The following is a 24,201-nucleotide window of genomic DNA, read 5'->3' as shown; positions in this document are numbered from 1 at the left end:
CAGCATTTTTCGTGTCATCGTCAGATCCAAAGCGATTGCCACCAAGCTCGCGCTTCATGTGCAGGAACAAGTGATAGTCGGACGGCGCCAAGTCCGGGCTGTACGGCGGGTGAACAAACTGCTCCCAATGAAACTGTCGATTTAACAATTGAGTGACACCAGCAGTATGGGGCCGAGCATTGTCATGGAGCAACACAATTCCTTTACTGAGCATTGCTCTTTGTTTGTTTTGAATGGCACACCTTAGTTTTGTTAAAGTCTCACAATATCGTGCTGCATTAATGGTTTCACCTCTGGGAAAAAATTCAGTAAGTAAAATGCCTTTCCTATCCCAGAAGACAGTGCACATGACTTTTTGTGATGATATTGTTACTTTGAACTTTTGTTTTTTCGGAGAATGAGTGTGTCTCCACTCCATCGATTGTTGTTTCGATTCTGGTGTGAAATGACACACCCAAGTTTCATCACCTGTCACAATTTGGTTAAAAAAGTTTTCTCCCTCATCACTGTACCGTGTGAGAAATGTCAGGGCACTACCAAGTTGCTTTGTTTTGTGAACATCAGTGAGCATTTTCGGAAATTATCGGGAACACAGTTTGCGATAATTCAAGCAGTCAGACACAATTTTGAACAAAACAGTATGTGAAATTTGTGGAAATGCCTCTGAAAGAGTTGTCATTGTGAAGCGTCTGTTCTCATGAATTGCTTCATCACCTTTCCTTACCAAATCATGGGTGACAACAGAAGGCCGACCACTCCGAGCCTCGGTGTGGACATTTGTTCGACCTGCATTAAACATTCTTACCCACTTTCTCACCATTCCATCACTTATCGCGTATTCAACGTAAACTTCTGTCATTTGACGATAAATTTCGGCCAGTTTAACATTCCTTGCGTTCAAAAATTTAATCATGGCACGAATCTCACAGTCAGTGGGAGAACTTATTGTCTTAAACATTTTGAATGTGCACAGCAGATTGAAAACACAGCATAGAGCAACCAAAATGGCGACAATTGAAAGTCAGTGAACAAGAAAGACTAGTTCGCATGCGCGGGACGCCTACCACAGTGCTGCGACGGCACTAGAATGAAACGGTACTTAGTTTCCGAATACGCTACGTATTTAACTAGCAGCATTGAAAAACGGTTATAACTTAAATATTTTGCTGCATCCTAAAAACAAAGACTTTAATTATGACTACATTTCATGTATGTACACATTATTACTAGAATTAAAATCAAATAATGCATACCGATGCTACATTAATAAAATCATTTTCACCAAATGTAGTAATCACAGCTTTCACTGCAACTTTCATGATTTGCATAGGCTGACCATGCATGCTTCCACTCCTAGAAACATTGTTAAATTATAGGCAAAAGGAGGAAAATATATTAGGAATATTATTAAAAATTTTTTTGAAATGTTAATTACATACATACACATATTTACATTGCAAATAATTCATTCACAAATAAAATGATAGTTAAACCACAAAAATTAATTTGCATTTACACTTACATTTGATATTACATTTAAATATTCAACATGATTTTTCACCAGTAATGAAGAATTGGAAGATGACAATCGAAGACAGACACGGCCTTATGCCACTTGGCATAAAATTTGCATAATCCTCTGGAACCATAATTTTATTTCATGATGATGCACATCAAATTATATTTTCGTAGACAAGATATTTTTCGATCACAGTTAAAAACAATATTTTTTTTAAAGGTAAAATAGGTTTTAGGTAAAGAACAGAGGAGGACAATTGAGGATAGTAGTGCAGAGGGCAGGAGAAGTTAAGAAAAGGAATGATGTAATTGCACACGAAGCAGTATTTATACTAGGCAGGTGCATATGTACAGCTAAGCTGCGGTTGGTTAATTTTAGGTTTTCGTTCTTTGCAAGCAGTGTTATGCTCAGTCAGACAGATTCTGCTCAGTCAGCTGCACATTCTCTACATATTTATGGATAATTTTAAGCCTAAGAAGTAGCAGTGACAAGAATGGGTGAGATTCAAATTACAGGAAAGCAAAAATGAATATATTAGAATAGATATTGCAATGAAAATATTGTTATGTATTCTTATTGGCATACATATTTCTTTTAACAGGGCTCGTACACATTTCTGCACATGGAAATTAATTAAGGACCATCATTCAAAAAAATTAAGGATTTATCAAAGAAATATGAACTGAATAAACTAAAGCAATTATCTATACCCAAACTTCACTTTTCTAAGTCATAAGAATAAAATAAATCTGCACATAGAATCCATTACCATTAAACATAATCTAATATTTAATTTATATAATAATAATAATTAATAATCAGATTCAAGAATAAAATTAAGTTTATAATTTTTTTCAATTAGCAATAATTATAAAATTTTTGAAGCATTTTTATTTTACACTTATAACAGTCCCAGATATTTTACATAAGATTAGTGGTTTTTTCCTTTAAAATTTACTAACAGTTAGCTTTATATTGATTCTTTCTTGCAAGCCTCATTTTGTCATGTACACAGTCCAGAGGATTATGCAAATTTTATGTCAAGTGGCATAAGTTAAATTGTTAAGTAAAATAATAATTAGCGAGACTCATATCAGAAGCTTGGTTACTGCCACTATGGCTGCTTGTTTAGAGACAGAGAATGCTGATTAGAACAGACATGAATGCCTGACACTGGCATGGATGGTAAATATTAAAAGTTATTTCTACTTTGACCCAGTTAGTGTCATAGCTTTGTGTAGATTTGCTGGAGCTGTACCTTGGCTAATATACAGTATTTAATACAAAGTTCTAATAAGCTGCTGAAGCACTAGAAATAATACTTTGTTTTGTATTAAGTCTCATTAGCTGCAAAGAATAAAGTTATAAGTTAATTTTTATATTGCATCTTGGATCCACAATAAGGATTAATGAAAACTGAGAACTCACCTCAGACATAACTTTTAAGGGTAAGCAGTTAGTTACAGACACAATATTGTTAGTTTGCTAATTTTATAGTTACAAATAATTAAATTCTGCAGTTAGATATCCTTAGTCGTTATAGATCTAATATGGTTACAATTACAATTTTTTTTTTTTAATTTCTAGAAAATGTTCACTAAAAAAGCACTGAGAACATTTTACATCAGTGATAATTTATGATATTGATTCTAAAATGATCTTAATAACCTTAATTAAACCAGCAAAACATTTATGTTATGTAGCAACAGAAAACAACAAAACCTATATACGTCTTTTTAATTTGAAAAATTTCTAAATATTTTAGCTTACTTACATCAGTTTCCTTCATTTTAGCATCTTTTCTAAGTTTGTTTCAATAAACAAATTTATGTCTCACTAGTTTCCTAATTTGTTAATGTTTTAACAATGTACCTTTGAAGAATAATTTTCTCTCTCTTTATAAAAACAATTTATCTTTCAATAAGTTCATTTTAGAATTTGCATATTTAATTAAATTTCTGTTACTCTTCAGAATGTATAGAAGAAATTGGTAATTTTATTTCTTTAATAATACGAGTCCTAAGAATGAACAGGAAATGATATAAGATCAGGGCCAGTGTAGAACCAATGTGGCAGAATTTTTAGAATTTACAGCACCAAGCAACAAAATGTAAGGATGGGAAAATTTTAGAATTTAGAGCTGGCACTGAGGGATATGTGGTACAGAAAGTTTTCCATAAACTGTCTTTTTTCAATTTCTTTGCTTTCTCCAACTGCTTCAATGCTTATTTCTAGTGGAAAGATAAGAAAATAAAGGGAAGATAAACATGTTACAAGAAAGATTTCTGGGGTCAAAAAGAGAAAATTCACATAATTTTGTTTTCATTGCTCTCCCAAAAATTCTCCAGAAGACAAGAAATCCATCACAAATTTTTTATACAACACATCCATTACATGTTAATACCATGACATTGTAGGTTTATAAATCTTGCTTTTAAATCCTTATCTCTACCAACTCTGTTAAAGCAAAAAGCCAGAAGATTTTGGGGAAGATGGGAACAAACTGCTGAACATTTGATAATACACTATCATTAAGTTATATTATTAAGGACATGTATAGGTAGAAATGAGTGAGACAAGAGAAGAATTTCACTATTGGTCGTTACATATAACAGTGTAGCTCTGCCCCAGTTTTGAGTGAGTACACATAGGAGGCAGTTTGAGGGTCTCTCACTCCTTTCTCGAACTACCAACTTCTTAAAAGGACTTTCAGCCACCTTGCCGTACAGACATTATAAAGCTTACAGACATCCATGCCTTCTCCAGGATTTGAACCTGTTCCCACGGGTACAGCAGTCTTCGTCAGTAACCACTATACCGGTTGGTGACACAGGGGTAAGCAGGTATTTATTCCACATTTTCCACTGTCTCCAGATACTAACATCTCCTATAATGTCCCTAAGAATGCTTTCCCAGGAATATGTAAACAACATATTTATACATAAATATAGAGGAAGCATAGTTCTGCTCATATACAATAGTTTATTGTATTTACAGAATAATGTTCAATATTATATCTATGACTATAAGATGAAATTCCTTACAAAAAGAATAAAGTTCTGTACAATTCGAATTTATCTTTTTTCATTCCAATTTTTTTTTTTACAATAAGGTATATATACAATGTATGCAGTACGTAACATAAATATATATAAATACAATGTCTCTCAAGGATGACATTTTGTGGGTGCATTGATAAATGTACAAAATATGTAGCGGAAACATGTTCAAATGAAATCATATTGTATTAATTGCCAGGGTAAAGAATTGTTATAAGTTCAGTAAAGAAAGACTAGAAATAATAAATAAAATTTCAAAAGAGTAAGACAATTATTTTTGCATGAGATGGAGGTTGAAAAACATAAAACTAAACAATAATTCAACATCTATCATGTAGATTCTCAACTAATAATAAAGGTCTAATTGTGTCATTTGCCAAAACTAACAAATAGTATCAGTTAATATTTAATTACCGAACCATGTTGATATAAGTACAATACAAACTCCTCAGTGGATCCATAAAAACACAGAATTACATATTGAACAAACCATACAAAAGTACCACATAATATCTGTTAAGGTTAATGTCCATTAACAAATGTTTAATTTCATAAAAAACATGGCATTATAAATTATTAGCTTTCTTATACACAATAAACTGCACATGAATTTTAAAAATATTTCCAATGTTTAATGCAGAGAAAAACTTATTTTGTAAAAGAATGAGTGAGGAGGAAAACATTAACCTATAATGAACTGGACTTTGTATCTTAGTATACCACTGTATACTTCTTTAAGAACACCCTTATTCAGAACAAACTTTTTGGGAAAGGACAGAAAAAGTCACAGAATTTATATTTGATTTTACAGCTCTAAAGCAATGAAGACAAGTAGTTATTATATAACTGATATATTAAATGCTGAAAATTTAAATTTACAGAAATAGAGACTTACGTATCCATAAGAATAACAACATCTTTTGGAGAGCTTGAAGCATGTACATACCTAAAATTAACAAAGATATTGAATACTTTTATAAGTTAATTCAATAAGAGGATATCAAATTATATCACAAAAAAAAAGTGACAATTAAAAATGTTGTCTTTGCTTTTGGTGTTAATTTATTACCCAACTATCAGCAACATAGAACATTTTCAACCTAAATAAACATGCATCTAAATTATAAACATCTGCTAAGAAGCATAAAATTTACTACATTAATAGTAGAATGAATTCATTTGCAAATGAATGCACATTGTAATCAAAGTGTTATTTTTAAAAAATCCTACAGCCATTTCATTCCAAATAATAATTTCAAATCTAAGTTATAATTATTAAACAAATAGTCTAATTTTAACCCATTTCAAATTGTAAGATACTCATAGCACACACTCAGACACTAAAAAACTGGTTGCAGGCAAAATTTTTAAATATTTAAATTATACAGACCTCGAAAATCTATTTTCCATCTTTTATCAGTTAATCCTTAAATTACACAGACTTATTTATATGTGGGATTTTCTCATCAAGTATTAGAAAAAGTTAGGAAATTTACAGAAATTTGGAAAAATTAGCACAGGAACTATATAGTCTAAAAATATAAAACATCTTACGCATGTCATGGATGCATAAAAAAATATACAAATGTAGTAGACTCCCAATTAACTACACAGGGCAATATTGAGGATAAAGTTCACAATAAACTCAAAATCCTGGTTAATATGAAGGCAGTTAAAAATACAGAAAAGAGTTATAATTTATATTATTATTAATAGAAAAATACTGTTAACACATCACCTATACTTTCAAATAGTTTAAGCTGAAGAATAAATGTACTTGGTTATGAAAATTAAATCAGAGTTCAAAATGTAAAGCATATACTGTAAATAGCAAAAGAATAAAAAGAACATTAGAAATGAAGATAATTTATAAATGACAAAAACAATATAGAAAATAATTAGAACAATGATGCCATTGAGTTCAAACGCGCTAAGAAGGTCATCAGAACTTTTTGTGTTTTAATGGCACAAAATTTATATATTCAGGATTATGTAAAATGAAATTACATATACTTGCAAATAAAAAATAATTTCCCTTGTAATATGGCATTATTTGCTGTTACTATTATGCTCCATACACTTTTCTTTCCCATAGACATTTTTCATGATATTGGTTTGGGATAATAATTTTTCCACTGGTCAGCAATACATATGCTTAACTTTATCTTTAGACAGAACCCGATTAATCCAACCCTGAAATCAATCAGAAGCTGATTGCAATACTTTATCATTTATTATGATACAGGTAAAAAACAAATCTGCTAAAAAAAAAAAGTCAAAGTTTATCATCAAATCAGCAGAGAAACAATACAGACTTCCCATTGTGCCACTAGGAGTGAATGAAGTTAAATCCAATATGCCAATATTGTACGTTTTGAGACACTTCAATAATTCTACAAAAACCATCCACAGCTAGAACTGAGATAAGCTTAAAGGGAATAAATATATGCTTATAGTTCTGAGCATCTTCACCTGAATGCTTCATCAATTCAGTAAATTGAAACAATGCACTAAAGCATGATCCCATCAGTTCTCAGTAGCTTTTCATAGTTACCATCACTGCTGTCAAGAACCACAGAAAAGCCACACAATTTCAAGAAAAAGTTGAACTCTTTGACATGTATTTTTGATTCTTCAAACATGAATTTATTGCAAGCTTTTCATTTTTGAATTATAATATGTACATCGATAGTACTCAAAATGTTTTGTATTCACCAGTCTAAATTAATGTTGTAAATAAATAAAGTTGTATATACACCAAAGGGACATTCATTACATTATGACCACCCTGTTAATAACATGTAGGACTACCTATAGACCTCGAAACTGCCAACAGTTGACATGGCATTGACTCCACAAAGTGCTGAAAGGTAGTCCAAGGTATCTGGTACTCAAGTGGTTCTGCGATTCCCACTATTAAACTATTCGATATCAATGCGCTGTTGATGACACACTGCTGTCCGGCGACTTGTTATTTCACCAACCATACACCACTTTCGATATGTGCTCACAACAACTGTGAACAGCCCACTAAACACAGCTGTTTCTAATTGTCGAACCATAACAATTTGACCTTTATTGCGCATTGTGGAGGGGAGGGGGTAGCGTGGCAGCATGAATTTGGTTTTTCAGGCAGGACCACAAATGCTCTATTGGATTAATATCAGGTGAGTTTGGAGGCTAAGTCACTGGCCTCCAAATTGGTTTGAAAGTCACTGAAATGCTCCTTGAATGACTCCCTGATGAATAGATCCTTATGACATGGTACATTATCCTGTTGGTAAACACCATCTCCTGCCGGAAATACTGTTGTCATGACTGGGTGAACGCGGTCTGCAACGATGTTCATGTAGAGCACATTTGTCAGGGAATGTTCGATGGGAATTATGGGTCCTAATGCACTCCATGAAAACATCGCCCACACCATAATACTCTTATCACCAGCTTGTCTCCGTCAAACTGTGCATCTGTGAGCCAGGGTTTCATTTGGAAATCGGCATATTAGCAGACGCCTATTGATGTTGATGGACTAGAAAATATGGTTCTTCGAAACATGCAACTTTTTTCCATTCTTCTAATATACAATTTTGATGTTTCTTGGCCCATTGCAGATGCAGCTGGTGATGACGTGCGGTCAGTGCAGGGACATGCTTCAGCCCCCAGCTGCATAGGCCCATACACAGCAATGTATGCTGCACAGTGTGTTGAGAAACAATGTCTGGGTCACGCGAACAATTCGTAGCTCTTCTTTGATATCAATGCACTGTCGATGACACACTGCTGTCCGGCGACTTGTTACTTCACCAACCATACACCACTTTCGATATGTGCTCACAACAACTGTGAACAGCCCACTAAACACAGCTGTTTCTAATTGTCGAACCATAACAATTTGACCTTTATCGAAGTCTGATAAATTAGCTGCCTTTCCCATTATGTCACTAATTGTGCTATGTTTGGAAAGACAATGCATAGCCACTTTATATACTTCAACATCCAACTGCGCATACAGTGTTTTTGTTCCTGAGTAAGCCCACTGTTATAGATGAAGGTGGTTATAATGTAAGGGTTCTTTGGTGTATATTTTCTTTTTCTGATAATATCATAGGGAAACTTTTTGAATCATTTCCATTACAGGACAACATCATGCTGAAATGTTTCTTAACTAAAGAAATACATCTCTTTAGATTTTTCGGTACATCTTTATAATAGCGACTGACCTTAGGCTTACACAAGATCCTAGCTATGATTTCATCAGTTCACTATAAATTTCACAGTGAGTAAAAACTCATTTGCAGGGAGATATTATTCATGTCCATTGTTTTATGTGCTATCTATTTGTAATAGGATTTCATAAAGTACTTAAAAACTAAATAAAAACTTTTATTAAATTCACATTTAATATATTAATTTTTTCAACATGCATATAACGAAAATATGACATGTAAAAAGAGGGGGATTTTGAATCTATGACATCTCACATGTAGGGGAAAAACAAAACATTTACTTGTCCAAGTTTTAATCCTCCTCAAATTAATTTATCTAACGAAAGGCAAAAGTGTTTTATCACTTATGATTGAAAACATATTTCTATAACAAGCAATGCAAAATTTAGAAGTAATTCTCTTCTCAGCTTTAAAAGAGAAAAACTCTGCATTATACCTTAAAAAGTGTCATAAAACTATTTTATTATTTAACATGGCCTAAAGAATACTAAACAGAATTTTTACACAAATCCATGTTATTTTATAACACAAAATTTTAAACTTTTTCTTTTAAAATAAATACGCACCATGGACGAAGTCTAGCATCAAATAGATCTGGAAAATTTGGTTTTCTTGGTACAGCTTTCCACTGATGGGCTAAATCAAAGGAAAATATAAAAAGGTATTTTAAATAGATAATTTGAAGATTAATGATGGGAAAATTACACAGAAAATTTCATAGAAACCAAATCATGCATTAAATTTAACAGCTTTAAAAATATCTCTAAGTTACATGATGTGAAAAATTATACAGTAAAAAATCCATAATTTGGACTCGTCGGGAATTCGGCAATTCCGGACTATAGATCATAAATTTAAATCTGGTAAGATGACATACAGAAATTATACAATTAAAAATATGAAATTGTAATTTATGAAATAAAGAGCAATTATGATCTAAAGGTATCAAAATTTACAAAAAAAGATTAATATTTATTTGTTTACTTTATTAAACATTTCTTTCAATGTAAGTTGTTTAAGTTGCTTCGTTTTTTGTGCTAATAATTTCTCTTTAATTCTATTAACAGACATAATTTCTTGTTCAGTTACAAAGTTCCACTGTTCAAGTCCTGTAATTGCTGTGTTGAGAATACCGACTAATTTATCAATTGAAATTTTTTCATTTTCAATAACCTCGCTGTCACTTTCTTCACTATCGGAAGTGGTAATTATTGGATCTAGAACCATACTACAGATTTTGCCGTCCATTAATTGATTGATGATTGGGACATTGTCGTCATAATGAAAAACTTCTGTTATATCATCTTCATTTATTACTGCTTCTCCACATTTCTTTACAAAATCCAATAACTGGAAAATTTAACCTTTAGTTTGCGGTGTCCGAAAACCTTCAAATTCGCGGCTATCAGCTTCATCGTCCTCACCATGAAATATGGTAGCTGGCCAAGCATTTTTTAACGTATCTGAAAACATATCCTCCCACGATCTTGCAATGCTCCACACAGCAGATTTTAAGCTAGAAAATTTCAAAAAGTCTTGAATAGTCTTGCCATTTTTCAATAAATTTAACATAGATTTAAAAAATGCTACTTTATATTTGCATTTCAGCACATGCACTATTCTCATATCCATAGGCTAAATGACAGACGTACATTTTGGAAGGAAAAATAATATGGATACATTATCTTTCACTAAAACTTTAAGTGAAGTATGCACCGAACAGTTGTCAACAATCAGGACTATTTTTGAGTCATCAGGTAAACCAACCGTATTAAAATGTCGCCGAGCCTCAGGTATAAAACGATTTTCAAACCAATCATTCATCAATGCTTGTTTCATCCATGCTCTTTTATTTGCACAATATATAACTGGGAAAATCATTGCTCCTTGAATTGCTCGAGGTTGCGCGTGTTTTCCGATTACAAAATGTTTCCACTTGTGCGTTCCTGCAGCATTTGTACATGCTAAAATTGTTAATCTCGCTTTGGAATCTTTGACGCTAGTTGGAGCCTTTTCTGTAGAGGTTGCCAAGGTATTTCGCAGTACATATTGCCAGAAAAGACCAGTTTCATCAGCTTTGTAAATTTGTTCTGGAGATAAGTGAAATGAGTTCAATGAATTCATCTGCAAATTGTTCAGCAGCTTCAGTATGAGATGAAGCGTTTTCACCGTGAAGAAGCGTGCACTCAGTGTTTAAGTTCATTTCTTCATGAAATATTTTGGCTTGAGCCATTAGCATTGGACACATCAATGGCACACCCTCAATGAGACACTGTCTGACCCATTCAATCATCACTTTGTCATTATCGTCACTTTTAGCATAACAAACCCTTTTTCTGTTATTCATTGCAAAAGGCTTGTCGGAATCCACAAAAAATTCAAAAAGTTCCTTTTTCTTCTTGCTTATGTGATATACAGTTGACTTTCCAATGTCATACTCCTCACATAATTTTGAGACGGATATGCCTTTATCCATTTTTTGCATTAATTCCACTTTTTGTTTGACAGGCATCGAAACATTTGTTTCAATGTTTGATGGCTCGAAAGTTCAAGCTTAATTTTTATAAAATTGCTCTAACAGTCTGCAAAAAAATAATAAGCCAGATCTAATTTGAAGATTAAGGAACAGCGTAATCTGCAACATTAACTGAAATGACTTAGAATCAGTAAAGATAATTTTAGCCTAGCTTATACCGTCTGTTATACATTAAACGCCATCCGTAAAGCATACAAAAAAAGTTTGTGGCTTTAAGGTCCACATTATACAAGGTGTGTCTATTAATTTCCAGGACTGCTCTCATAACTCCAGAACAGATGATGTGAAAAATGTAACCCTTTAATATGTTTCGAAGTAATCCCCATCTGCCGTAATACACTTCTGTGCTTGGCTGTATAAGTTGTGGAAACAACTTTTAATGTCCTCTTTTCGAAGGCTTTTCAATGTCGACGTCACATTCTTGTTGATGTCTTTCAACATCCACAAAGACATCCTTAGATCACAGTTTTGAATTTGGGAATGTTCAGTCGTACTCTCCTGACTTGGTCCCCGCAGACTTCTTTTTGTTTCCCAAACTCAAAACTGTGATCAAAGCAACATGCTTTGTGGATGTTGAAGACATCAAGAAGAACGTGACGTCGACATTGAAGAGCCTTCCGGAAAAAGGACTTAAAAGTTGTTTCCACAACTTATATAGCTGAGCACAAAAGTGTATTAAGACCGATGGGGATTACTTCGAAACATATTAAAAGGTTAAATTAAAGTTTGTCACATCATCTGTTCTGGTGTTATTAGAGCAGTCCTAAAAATTAATAGCCACACCTTGTAGATCGTTCTGGATAATGGACGTCTGAATCATGGACTTTGTACCATATAACAACAAAAAAATTGCCTGTACATTCATGAACACATCCACTCCTGAAAAACTTGTTTTAGCCAAGCCAAAATTTAAGTTCATATTGGACAAGGGTATCACTTGGCCACTAATTGGTAAAAAGGATGGAACATTAAAGCCTGCAGGCACTATACATGGTTAAACCATATCTGACCGTTATTTGACCAAAACTGAAGACTTTCATCTTATTTTGCAAGATAAAGTTATATCCTTAAAGACTGATCTAGTAAAGGTTTACTATCTGATACCAATCACTGAAGAGGGCAAACCAAGGACTGCTATAATTACCCCTTTCAGATTATTTGAAGTTAATGTCATGAGTTTCAGGAAAATATAAAAAGGTATTTTAAATAGATAATTTGAAGATTAATGATGGGAAAATTACACAGAAAATTTCATAGAATCCAAATCATGCATTAAATTTAACAGCTTTGAAAATATCTCTAAGTTACATGATGTGAAAAATTATACAGTAAAAAATCCATAATCTGGACTCGTCAGGAATTCGGCAATTCCGGACTATAGATCATAAATTTAAATCTGGTAAGATGACGTACAGAAATTATACAATTAAAATATGAAACTGTAATTTATGAAATAAAGAGCAATTATGATCTAAAGGTATCAAAATTTACAAAAAAAGATTAATATTTATTTGTTTACTTTATTAAACATTTCTTTCAATGTAAGTTGTTTAAGTTGCTTCGTTTTTTGTGCTATTAATTTCTCTTTAATTCTATAAACAGACATAATTTCTTGTTCAGTTACAAAGTTCCACTGTTCAAGTCCTGTAATTGCTGTGTCGAGAATGCCGACTAATTTATCAATTGAAATTTTTTCATTTTCAATAACCTCGCTGTCACTTTCTTCACTATCGGAAGTGGTAATTACTACACAGACTACGAAATGTGCCAGCTATCTTTCAGATAAGCTTCTTAACTACATGGATACCTTAAAACAGATCAAAACATGGTGTGCTAGCAATTAGATAACTTTTGCCTACAAGGGTTTAAAGTCATAGTCTCATGCTTTTGTAAGAACACACCGAGTGAAAAAGCCACTTCAACCAACATATGTAGCACCCTTTCAAGTATCTGACAGAAATGAGAATATCTTTCTGTGCTCATTAAAGGCAGAACAGTTAGTAGTTCTGTTGACAGACTAAAGCTCACATACATGCTAACTACTGATATTGATCCTGTACCTAACAAAGTGATTATGAACAATGAAACTAATAAACATTCAAGCAAAAATCTTACAGACAACATCCATTCCAGCAGACAAGTAAAACTGCCAGTCCAATTTCGAGATTGAAATTGATAATACATATGTCTCTCTGTTCCCACCACGAATACTTAGTTTTCTATGTAATGAATGAGTAATGTTGGGAATGGTAATCGTTAAAGTTAGTACCATTAGATGATGGCTCTACGTAATACATTTAAAATAGTAATTAGATTTTTACTGCATAAGTTCACAATGTAAATATTTAAAAATGATCTAGCAAACTTATAAAATATTTAAGCTACCAAAAAAAAATTCTATTCGACTTTTATTTTCTTCTTATTTAATTTTGCAACCATTCAGATTGCAACTGATTTAACAGTAAATGTATATTAACTAAAAAATATATATAACTAATAATAATGAGAATAAAAATAATGAGAACAATAACACTTTCAACGCAGGTACTATGTATGGCCTTTATTGCAGAGCATATGCGCCCTGATATTACTATCTTATACATGAAGTGATTTCCTTTTTTTAAAAAAAATAATACACTCATGCATGCATCCACAGCAGGATATGAACACATTCTTGTTCAAGATTCTATGCTGTCTTAATTTACTAGAAAACAATTTAATAAACACACTTGACTATGGTTGACAGAGGGGGGAGGACTGGAAGCAAGAAATGGAAGTGCTAATTTTTTAACTCACTTTTATCATTATACTTATATTTGAGTCATATGTAGAACATTATATTACTAATTTTTTTTCCATCTTCTAAGCAGTTTAGTCTCATTTGTATGCTTACAATAACATTTTCTTAACGTATGCATTTTTTATGAGGTCTGCCACATCAGGTAAATTTAGATATATTCTGAAACTGACTTTTATTTCATATTAATGACAGAAACTGCAAATTAACAATTATTTACAAAGAAATGATACCAAAATTTAATCTAAAAAGGAAAAAAAATTCAAAAGTGAATATGCATCATCATAAAATCATGAAACAAAACAATATTCTTTTGCATGCAATAACTTCTTTTGTTATCTTGAATGGATGAATTCAAAAGAGGGAAAAAATTGTTCTAATGCAGCTTACTGCACTCTCAGCTAAATTACATAATTCATCAGAAATTTTAGAAGTGACACATTCCTTTTTATCAAAGATTCAAGACTCTGAAAATAGCATCATGGCTAAGCAAGAATTTAAAAATGGTGAACTCTTCATAAGATTGACAAGTTTCTTCTATGGTGGAGAAAACTAGAAAGAGGAAATTGATTTTTTACTTATTTTATATTAATATGATTATACATGAAAAGCTCATAAATGCCGAATTTTGGATATGTGAAAATTCTGGATAGTTAAGTATATTAGGTGTGGTGTATTTAATTATGGCAAAGCACACTAGGGCTATCTGCCTAAGGGGAGGAATGCCTTCATGGAGGACTTTCTAAGGGAAACTGGCTCGTATACACGTTACACATGGGGAAAACCACGAAAACACCCATGCAGCCAGCCCGTTCGCGGGATTTGAACCTCAGACCGAACTACCAGTGTTCAACGACTTTACCGCTCAGCCGCTGGTGGGCCAGTTAAGTTATTAAAAACATTATTCATGTTCGAAAAGCCAAATTTGATGGAACATTTTTTTTTCATCTCTAAGATTATAAAAACAATCACCTTATTTGTTATCAACTTGAATATTGAAAGCTTACATTTAAAATTAAGATTTCAAAATAAAAAGCACTTCAGTATTATAAAAGCAACGTATTTTGTAGGCTTGATCCAATTATGAAAGTTGGCAGAGATGTTGTCAAGCATTATGGCAGAAGTATAAACAAGTATATCACTCTTTATTTAGTTAGATAGTAAAGTGATACAAATTATGGATATAGCATACAAAAAACTCAAGTCACTGATCATAATTTTTCCTATTTCACTGTTATTTATTTTTTTTTCAAAGTCACATATCCCAACATTTCTTTTTATGTCCAAATCATGCAATTTTGAAAATACTTTGGTTAGAGTAGATTGAAGGTTGCACCTTGGATTATCGGCAAGTTGTTTCATTTATTATAATCTGAGTAGTTAAATACTATGGATACCCTATTATGACATAATTGGTTGTGTGATTGAGGTGAATTTGAATGATGAGATGGATTTTGGACAAGAAGTATGTTGATATTTTGTGGTTTACATGGTAAAATAGCAGAATGTTGAAAGATTAATTTGAAGTTTGTGTACGATTTGGAACAAAAGGGAAAAAAGCAATTATTGACTGGTGTGTAAATGAAGGCTTACTTAGTTGTCATTATAAGTGTCCTATTTGTAGGAAGGGAATCGCATGGTCGAACATCGGAGGATATTTTTTACTCTTATTTTTGTGAATCTATATGGCAACGCCAGTATACAGATTTTAGTTCAGATAATTTTAGAAAGTTTTTGGATGCTGCTAAAGAATTTTGTTTAACTACATAAAGCCAAAGTAACAAGTCAAAGAATTGCACGAACTCGCATACTTGCCAACCTATGACACACAAAAATCAGGAGATTTTTTTAAGAAATCGGGAGACTTTTCACAATGTTAAAAAGACTTTTTAAATGAGGAAAATATAGTTTTTAATAATGAATTAACTTTAAATAGTAACTAATTCTTAAATGCAAGCAACAGAAAAATACCTTACACATAAAAAACCTTTTTATTACTTGCATTGTTTAAGAAAACAAACAAACAAAAAAACACCTTTAATCAGTTTTCGTACAAATGGTATAAACAGTGGCAGATTTTGCTTTCTTTAAGAAAGAAACTTCATAATTTTGTTCATAGCAATTGCCACATAGGCCTGCTTTCACTAATAAAAGTTTTCTAATGTGTCATCACTAATATTAGATCTAAATTTAGTCCTCGTTTTCGCAACAACACTGAAAATCCTCTCACACTCTGCATTACTATGGGGAACTGTGAAGATGGCCAACATAATTCTAGACAGTTCACTATATTTTAAAATTGCATTAGCATCTTTCAGTTTTCCAATTAAACTCCACTGGGTGTCAATCCTAGCTGATTTTATAACTTCATCCAAGTTTTCTAATTGTAAACTGCTGTTATGCAGCTGTTGGACCTGTTTCAATTTTTCCTCCTTTTAGAACTCCTTTCAAGATAATAATAAATATCAACAATATGTTCACCCACATTTATAAGTAAAGAAGCTACTCCTTTTTCAGCTGCTAAATTTAAGAGGTGACAGGTGCACCTCATAATCTGCAAATCTGAATTTTCCTTTCTGAAGATGCCTGCAACACCAGTCTTCAAGCCTACCAATATTGGTGCATTATCAGCACCAAGTGCTAAGCAATTATCCAGAGGGACTGCATTTTCTTTTAAAGTTTTAATAATTAGCTGTGCTATATTAAAGCCTGTCAAATGTCCTTCTAAAGTGGGGACAGAAAGTAAACTGTACTCAATTTCTGAAGACTCTGGATTAAAAAAAGAAACAACAATTGGATACAGTTTTGAATCGGTATTATTGCTTCCATCCGTAGAAAGGCAGAACGGAGCTCTTTTAATGCAATCAATAACTGAAGATTTATTTTTCACATTAATTTCTTTAACAATTGCACCTCTTTTGGTTCTTGCACTTAAGTATTTCTTAGCGATTTCACTATCGGGAAACATTTTTCTAAATAAAGCTGCAGCGTGATCCGATGCATTCAGTGGCAGGTTGTGCTTCAGTAAAAAGGCAGAGAACAGACATTCTGCATTAATAACTTTTTAGTCCTTTGTTTCCGAAGAAAAATGTTTAGTTTTTTTTTTTTTTTTTTTCCAAAACAACTCATGTTGCCCTTGTGTTTTTGTGTACGCACATGTTTGAAAACATCCGCCCTTCCACCATGCGAAATTGAAAAATCGCAACGACAGGCGGTACACATCGCAAATTTATTACATTTCCTTGAGGAAATAATGGAAGGAAAGTGAACTGTGTACGATTTTTGAAACGTACACGAGTATTTCACCTTTCTCGCAGACATAACAAAAGATGATAATTTTGAAAACTATTTCCCGAACTCACGTGTACTCACACAACTCAGGACAAAATGACCGAACGTTTCTGGATACGTATATGCTCTCACTCACAAAGCAGAAGTTATCTAATTCGCAACATTTTGTTTTAGATATAATTTAGAGAAAATTCATTTGCTTCGGATGTCCAAAATCACTTTTTTTGTTCATATAACAAAGTATAAGGCCAAGTTCGATAAAAATCGTGAGAAATTTTAAGAATAAGAAAAAGTCGGGAGAAATATATTGTAAATCGGGTTGGCGGGAGAGCGGTCGAAAATCAGGAGTCTCCTGCCTAAATCGGGAGAGTTGGCAAGTCTGAACTCGGTGTCCATGTACCACCCAAAACCGTCAATTATTGCCAAGGGCACCCATAAATATATTTTTACCAATACTTTAATCTTTAAAATAATTTCATGCAATCTCAAATATTAATCATTTTTTTTCAAATGAGAGGGGGAAAAAATAGAACTTCAATCCTTCTTTACAAAAATTAAATCAGCTTAACAAGAATTGATCACATTTATATTAAATCAAAACAAACTTCTTACAGCTGTGTTGTAATTTCATGCTTACCTATTACTGGCACTAAATCACATTGTTTGTAAACAAAGTATATGTGTTAATAGTATTATGAGCTCTATAATGGCATTACATTTAACTAAAATTTTCAAGGGAATTGTTTTTCTAAAATATTCCAGTAATTTCAGCTTTCTGGTTAATTGAATGCTGGGTAGTTGGGGTTTTATTGAAGTTATAATGCGCCATCCAGAAATTTTTGTAGTTTTTTTATGTAAATACAAATGAAGCGGTATAAAAAAACATAAGAAAACTTTATTGAATCATATAAGCATCATTTTGTTCTATGATATTAATCTTTCCAGTTGATGGAAAATGTTTCTTAAAAATGTAATGTAGTTATCAAGGTACTGTTTGACAGTTTCCAAAGAATTGAACACCAGGTCATTCAGAGAATTGTGATGTGAATTAAAGAGATAAAAATCTGAGGAGCCAAGGTCGAGTGAATATGGAGGAGGGATGAGCCAAAACATTCCTGCAATATTCAATAAGTCTTTATCTGGCATTCATCGAAATGTAGGGCCGAGAATTATCCCGATGGAAGACAACACCTTAACAATTGATCATTTCTCTACACTTCATTTGAACTTCTGCTTTTAAAACTGCCATTTGGGAACTTCATTCTTCCAAATTTATTTGATCTGGTGGCAAAAATTCATAGTATCCAATTCCTTTGTAGTTCCACCAGATACAAAACATTACTTTTTTGGGACATAGTCTCCCTCTCACTGTTACTAAAGGAGGTTTTTAAGGTACATTTTTGGGACGTAGTCTCCCTCTCACTGTTACTAAAGGAGGTTCTTAAGGCTTATACCATGAATTTTTCGTGCAATATTATTCTATACAATAATTTTTTCATTGCCATTTAAAAAAAGAGCTTCTTTACTTTTTTTTTAGCAATGAATCATATGCCAAAATTCAAGCAAGAATATTTTGTTCTCTTAAAGCAGTGGTTCTCAAACTATTCATCACTTTTGGTAGATCATTCCCCCTCCTTTCCCAAACTTGAAAAATTCTTAGATTAAAATTACTTTTAAGATTAAATTATTTTTAATTAATTTAAATAATTTATTTAGTTTATTTAATTAGATTTAAATTAGTTTTAATATAATTTAGAATTTAAATAACAAAAATAAGAGAAAATGTTTACAAATATCAAAACTTAAATATTTAGTCTATCTGATAGTTCCTGAACTGTATAATGTGGATTTTCAGTGGTATTTCTCTTAACCTTCTAAAACCGGGCCGAAATTCTCATAATATAGCCTTAAGATTGGTGCAATCTAAAACAGTTTTGCCCCCTCTTTGACATTTTCCTAATGAGAAAAGTCGTTAGTCCTCCTCCACGGATGCAGTACAATTTACATGTTTGTCGGACGCTGTCCTATAGTAGATGGGTTGCTAGATTTGTGATTTTTTTCTATGATTATTTTGCTTTCATTTAAATGAAGTTCTAAATAAATAGTGCATAAATAAATATGCAGTACTGGATGCATATCCAGTGCACTATTTATTTAGAACAAAATGTATGCAATGTTTATATTTCACTCACTATTTCTGATCAATCTCATAAATAATTTGTGGATTTTTTAACTTTGTTTTCACTCTTCATTTACATTTGCATATTTTCGTATTAGAAATTAGAAAACGGGAACAAAATTTTACAAAATATAATAAATACGAACTAGCTTTGTAAGTCTGCAGGCTGGAATGCAATTTTAATAACATATTTTCATTAACAAAATAATAGTAATGACTAATTTAATGAAATAATAGTAATCATATTTATTACCATTAAATGATTAGAATGAGATTCAATACAATTAGATTTTGAGATGAACTTACAGCAATAATAAAGCTTTACATGACAATAACAGAGCTTAAAATCTGCTTTTTTTGATAATTTTGTTATTATTATATAAAAAAGAAAATCTGAGATAAATTGGTTGCGTTTCATCATTTACTTTAACAAATATTACATTAGACTATCAGACAAAGGAGGTATGTCTTTAACAACAATTTTTCTTTGTGAAATTGGCTTTTGTTTATGTTAGCAGAGAAAAAAAAAATCTGTGACCTATGCATGCAATCATCAAAGTATTTTTCAGAACAGTTTTAAATGCTCATGAAGAATTAATTATACGTCAATTTCTTTTCATAGGTAGAAATTTCGTCTAAAACCATCGTTATATCCAAAGGTTGAAGTCTATTTCATTTTCAACGAATATTCTGTTTGCACATAATATATTTTCTAATTTATTTTAGAAAGAGTAATCTTTCACGTTTTCAAAAGAATAAGGACATACTGGGTGTTGACACTTACAATGTAGTAAATCTGTTTTTCATATTTCTTCCAGCAATGAAAACGATTACCCTGGAATGTTTTCAAAGCAAAATTAGGAAAACCATTTACACCAAATTTTGCATAAAGTATCTCTCGTGTATTTTATTTAAAGTGTGAAATTTTCTCTTTGAAAATATAAAAAATCATGAACGGAGCAAAATTAATTCATGAGAAATAACTCTGAAATGCAATAATTCCATAGTAATATGAAATAGTGGAGAAAAGTGCAATACAGTTTATTTATTCACAAATAATCCCCTCATATACATAATTTATGTACTGTCAATTGAGAAAAATAGGTTAGTAAATTAAACCAGTTATTTCAATACTTTTTCTTTATAAATTTTTTTACAGCCCCTCCAGTAGAACGGTAAAGGTGGCTGAACACTTGTAGATCGCTCGGGTTTGAATCCTGGCTAAAGGGTTGGATTCATGGCTTTTGTGTAACGTAAATAAATGCAAGCCAGCTTCCCTTAGAAAGTCCTCCGCGAAGACATCCCTCCCCTTATACAGGTAATTGTTCTGTGTTTTGATGTAATTCAGGAAGCGAACAAAATTAATCCAATCAAACCCAAAGAAAGGGTTGATTACATGTGGAGTTTTCCACCAGGAATGTAAATGCAATTTTCTCTTAAAAGGGTTTACATGAAAGCATCCATCCTCTTAAGCAGATAGCGTTTGCGTGCTTTTCCGTAATCCAATCCTAATTCTCATACATTTAATAGTAAGTTGACATACACCTTATTACAGACAAAATAACAACCTTTTTTAAAGATTTTTTTTTTATTAACTTGTCTGAATTCCCTTTATCTCTTGAGGAGTATAAGAATTTCAGCAAATAAAACTGGTTGAAGTTTTATACAAAGTAACTGATGGTTTGATTCAATTTAGAAGTAATGTAAGCTTTACTGATATTTAAGTACTTTTTGGCAGATCTCATCCTAAAAGAGGGTCTAAAGATAAATTGATTTTATTTAATTTACAATCAATGAAAATCATTGAAAGCAATCATTGTATAAATGAAAATCACAAAAACTATTATGCATACAATTGTCTCTTATTTATCTTCTGATAAATCAGACAAAGTTGCTTACATAATAGAAGCACTTTGAAAGAGTTAACGATTCTTAAGGGTTTTATGCATTCCAAAAAGAAAAATGTCAAAATAAAATCTTATTATTCATAAGTATAAAAAGGAAGTAAATGATAAAAGCGGTTTTAACTATTTTCTAGAAGGACATTAAATCTAAAAAATTAATCTATTCTTATTTGCTATGATTAAAAAACATTAAATCTGGTAAGCTTGAACATCGTGCAAAATCGCTGACGTTTTAATCATAGCAAGTCAGTACTAAAAAAATTAGAGATGGCCTCTATTTGATTTTCAAGTATATTGGCGCGAGACGAAACCTGCAGTTTTTGCCAAAATGTAGCCAAACTGATAAGAAGAGGGTATTAATGCGGCTAGTCTGAGCAGCGACAATGGACCACCCAGAGATCTACAGATAGGCGATTCTCTAAAATAGGAAGTGAATGGCTGGTACGACAGATGTACCACAGCCGGCGTCAAAGAAAATAATTTTCCTGGTACAACTGCTGTAACAGCTGGCTTCAAAAAGTTAATAGGTCTTTGTTTACAGAGGATGGTCATCCAGAGCAGGCATCATCTTCACGGCTGAAATTTCCATGCTTGAAACTTTTCAAACCACCTTCAGACTGTGTCATCAAAAAGATTACTTTGGTATACACAGTGCAAATTTTATGAAAATGTGATTGGCATTTTTTCTTAATTAAAGCAAAAGAACATAACGTAATGAAGAAAATGAGATTCTAAATTCTCCATTTTTAAAGCTACACTGAAAAAAAAATTGTGTCACAATACATGTTACAATTATGTAACATGAGCAGAAAATGGCCATATTTAAACATTTACTTTGATCAAGGCCACCCCTTATCAGCAGTGATAAAATAATGACATAAAAATGAGCTTTGATTTAAAAAATTGCAGAAATTTATTAATGACCCAGTATTTCCATTACACATAAGGATAAAGAAGTACAACAAAATATTGTCTAAAATGAACATATTTAAAATACTGAAATATTCCTAAAAACTAACATTGAAATAGACACATTTTTTAGAAAAAAAAATCTGTTTATAAAGCTGTAAATTATAATGATCATTTTCTTATTGGACAAACATGAGAGGAAAGAAAATACCAATGAAATATCACATCAATAAATGAATGAGAATTCTACAACACCTTTTTATTGGATTTTTGGAGAAAATTAATACTTTACCTTTGATTGCAGAAATAATAAAACACCTAGTTTCAAATAAATTATTATTGATAAATTTAGCATCTTCAGCAGCACAATAGGTGCACCTCTCTATTTATTTCTTCCCAAAAGAAACACAACTCTGCACTCTTGGGATACAAACTATTTCAGTTATTAATCCATTACTTTCCCTTCTAGGGTGGGGCAAGGGGGGCATCTTCAGAAACCAGAATCTCTAACTTACAAATAATACAATTCTTTGTAACACTGTCAAAGCTTTTTATTTCATTTGTAACAAGGCAATTCAACTTCAAGATTTCTTTCATAAATATAACAAATGATGTTTTACACAAACCTGCAAGTGGTAACTAGTGAATTTTGAAGATCATCTCAAATACGAGAGACCCTGCATTCCAACTACGTCGTACCCATCTTCCTGATGACCAAATTTTCTGCTTTTGCCTTATTTCTCTTTCATTACTGCATTTTTAAATATTTGTACATAGTTTGATATTTTCACCTTGTTCACTGTTATTTATATTTGTTTTTCAATTGTGTTTCTCATATCCTCATTTTCACACATCTTGGATAACCTATCCTCTTACTCAAACTCCTAAATATTTTAAAACTAGAATATTCTTCTTTTCTTTATTTCAAGCTTCCGTTTTTTGGATTTTTGTCAAGATATGACACTGAGACATACTCTTGTAATGGGAAGTCCCATCAGGAATTAACATTAGCATTAAGAGTCATTTTGCTTACAGCAGAAAAACACAATATATCCGAATATCCTAGTGACATTTCTGGAAAACTGCCAGCATTTTACAATTTTATGTACTCTGATTAACTATCTAGACTCAAATTAACTATCTAGACTCAAATGAATTTTATGTACTCTGATTAACTATCTAGACTCAAAATTATTGAATAACTGTCTAAATTTTTATTATGCTTAACTATTTTTTAGCTAGTATTAAAGAAAATAAAATATTATACCAGGGTACGTTCGCATAAATCCTGAATGACTTCCAAAATATTGCCACATTAAACCAGGGTCGTTTTTTGCATTTTCTTGAAATACTTTGTCAAGTGCAGCTGACCACTTCAACCCATTCAGAATTTCAGGATCTAAGAGTAAATGAAATTTCATATTATGCAAACATTAAATGTGAGTATACATTGTTTACTTTGAATGGGAACATTTGAAACAACAGTCCATAAAATATGGATAAAACTTTTGCAAACTCAATATGAAAACTAAAACAAAACTTACACACAACATAAATTTCATCTGGAATGTGGACAGCAGAATATGAGTAATTCACAGGTTTTTTAAATTTTTCACTGTACACAAGCCTAGGATCATTATCCGTAAAATCTTTCATCTTTACAAAACTCAAATCGGAGATCTACGAATATAAAATAATTTTTCACATTTGTTATTTAATAATTCACATCTATTAAAGACCTAATATAGATGCAGTATGACACTATACATATATTAATAACA

General features: G+C 31.9%; 1 protein-coding gene across 1 annotated transcript in view; it reads right to left on the bottom strand.

Moving 5' to 3' along the window:
* Window positions 1-24,201, bottom strand: part of LOC118204800 (voltage-dependent calcium channel subunit alpha-2/delta-1-like) — a 154,392-nt gene that overhangs the window by 121,392 nt on the left and 8,799 nt on the right. The window contains exons 5-9 of the mRNA XM_085815242.1: window positions 23,965-24,100; window positions 23,688-23,819; window positions 9,371-9,440; window positions 5,474-5,524; window positions 1,254-1,353 (exon numbers count right to left, since the gene is read on the bottom strand). Of these exons, the coding sequence (XP_085671368.1) occupies window positions 1,254-1,353; window positions 5,474-5,524; window positions 9,371-9,440; window positions 23,688-23,819; window positions 23,965-24,100 (489 nt within the window). The remainder of the gene's footprint in view (window positions 1-1,253; window positions 1,354-5,473; window positions 5,525-9,370; window positions 9,441-23,687; window positions 23,820-23,964; window positions 24,101-24,201) is intronic.

Source organism: Stegodyphus dumicola, chromosome 4 (genome assembly GCF_044657685.1).
Source record: "Stegodyphus dumicola isolate Sdum_Otavi_A_Nest chromosome 4, ASM4465768v1".
Classification (NCBI taxonomy): domain Eukaryota; kingdom Metazoa; phylum Arthropoda; class Arachnida; order Araneae; family Eresidae; genus Stegodyphus; species Stegodyphus dumicola.
The sequence above is the reverse complement of the archived record's forward strand: the minus strand, read 5'-3'. Positions and strand labels throughout refer to the sequence as shown.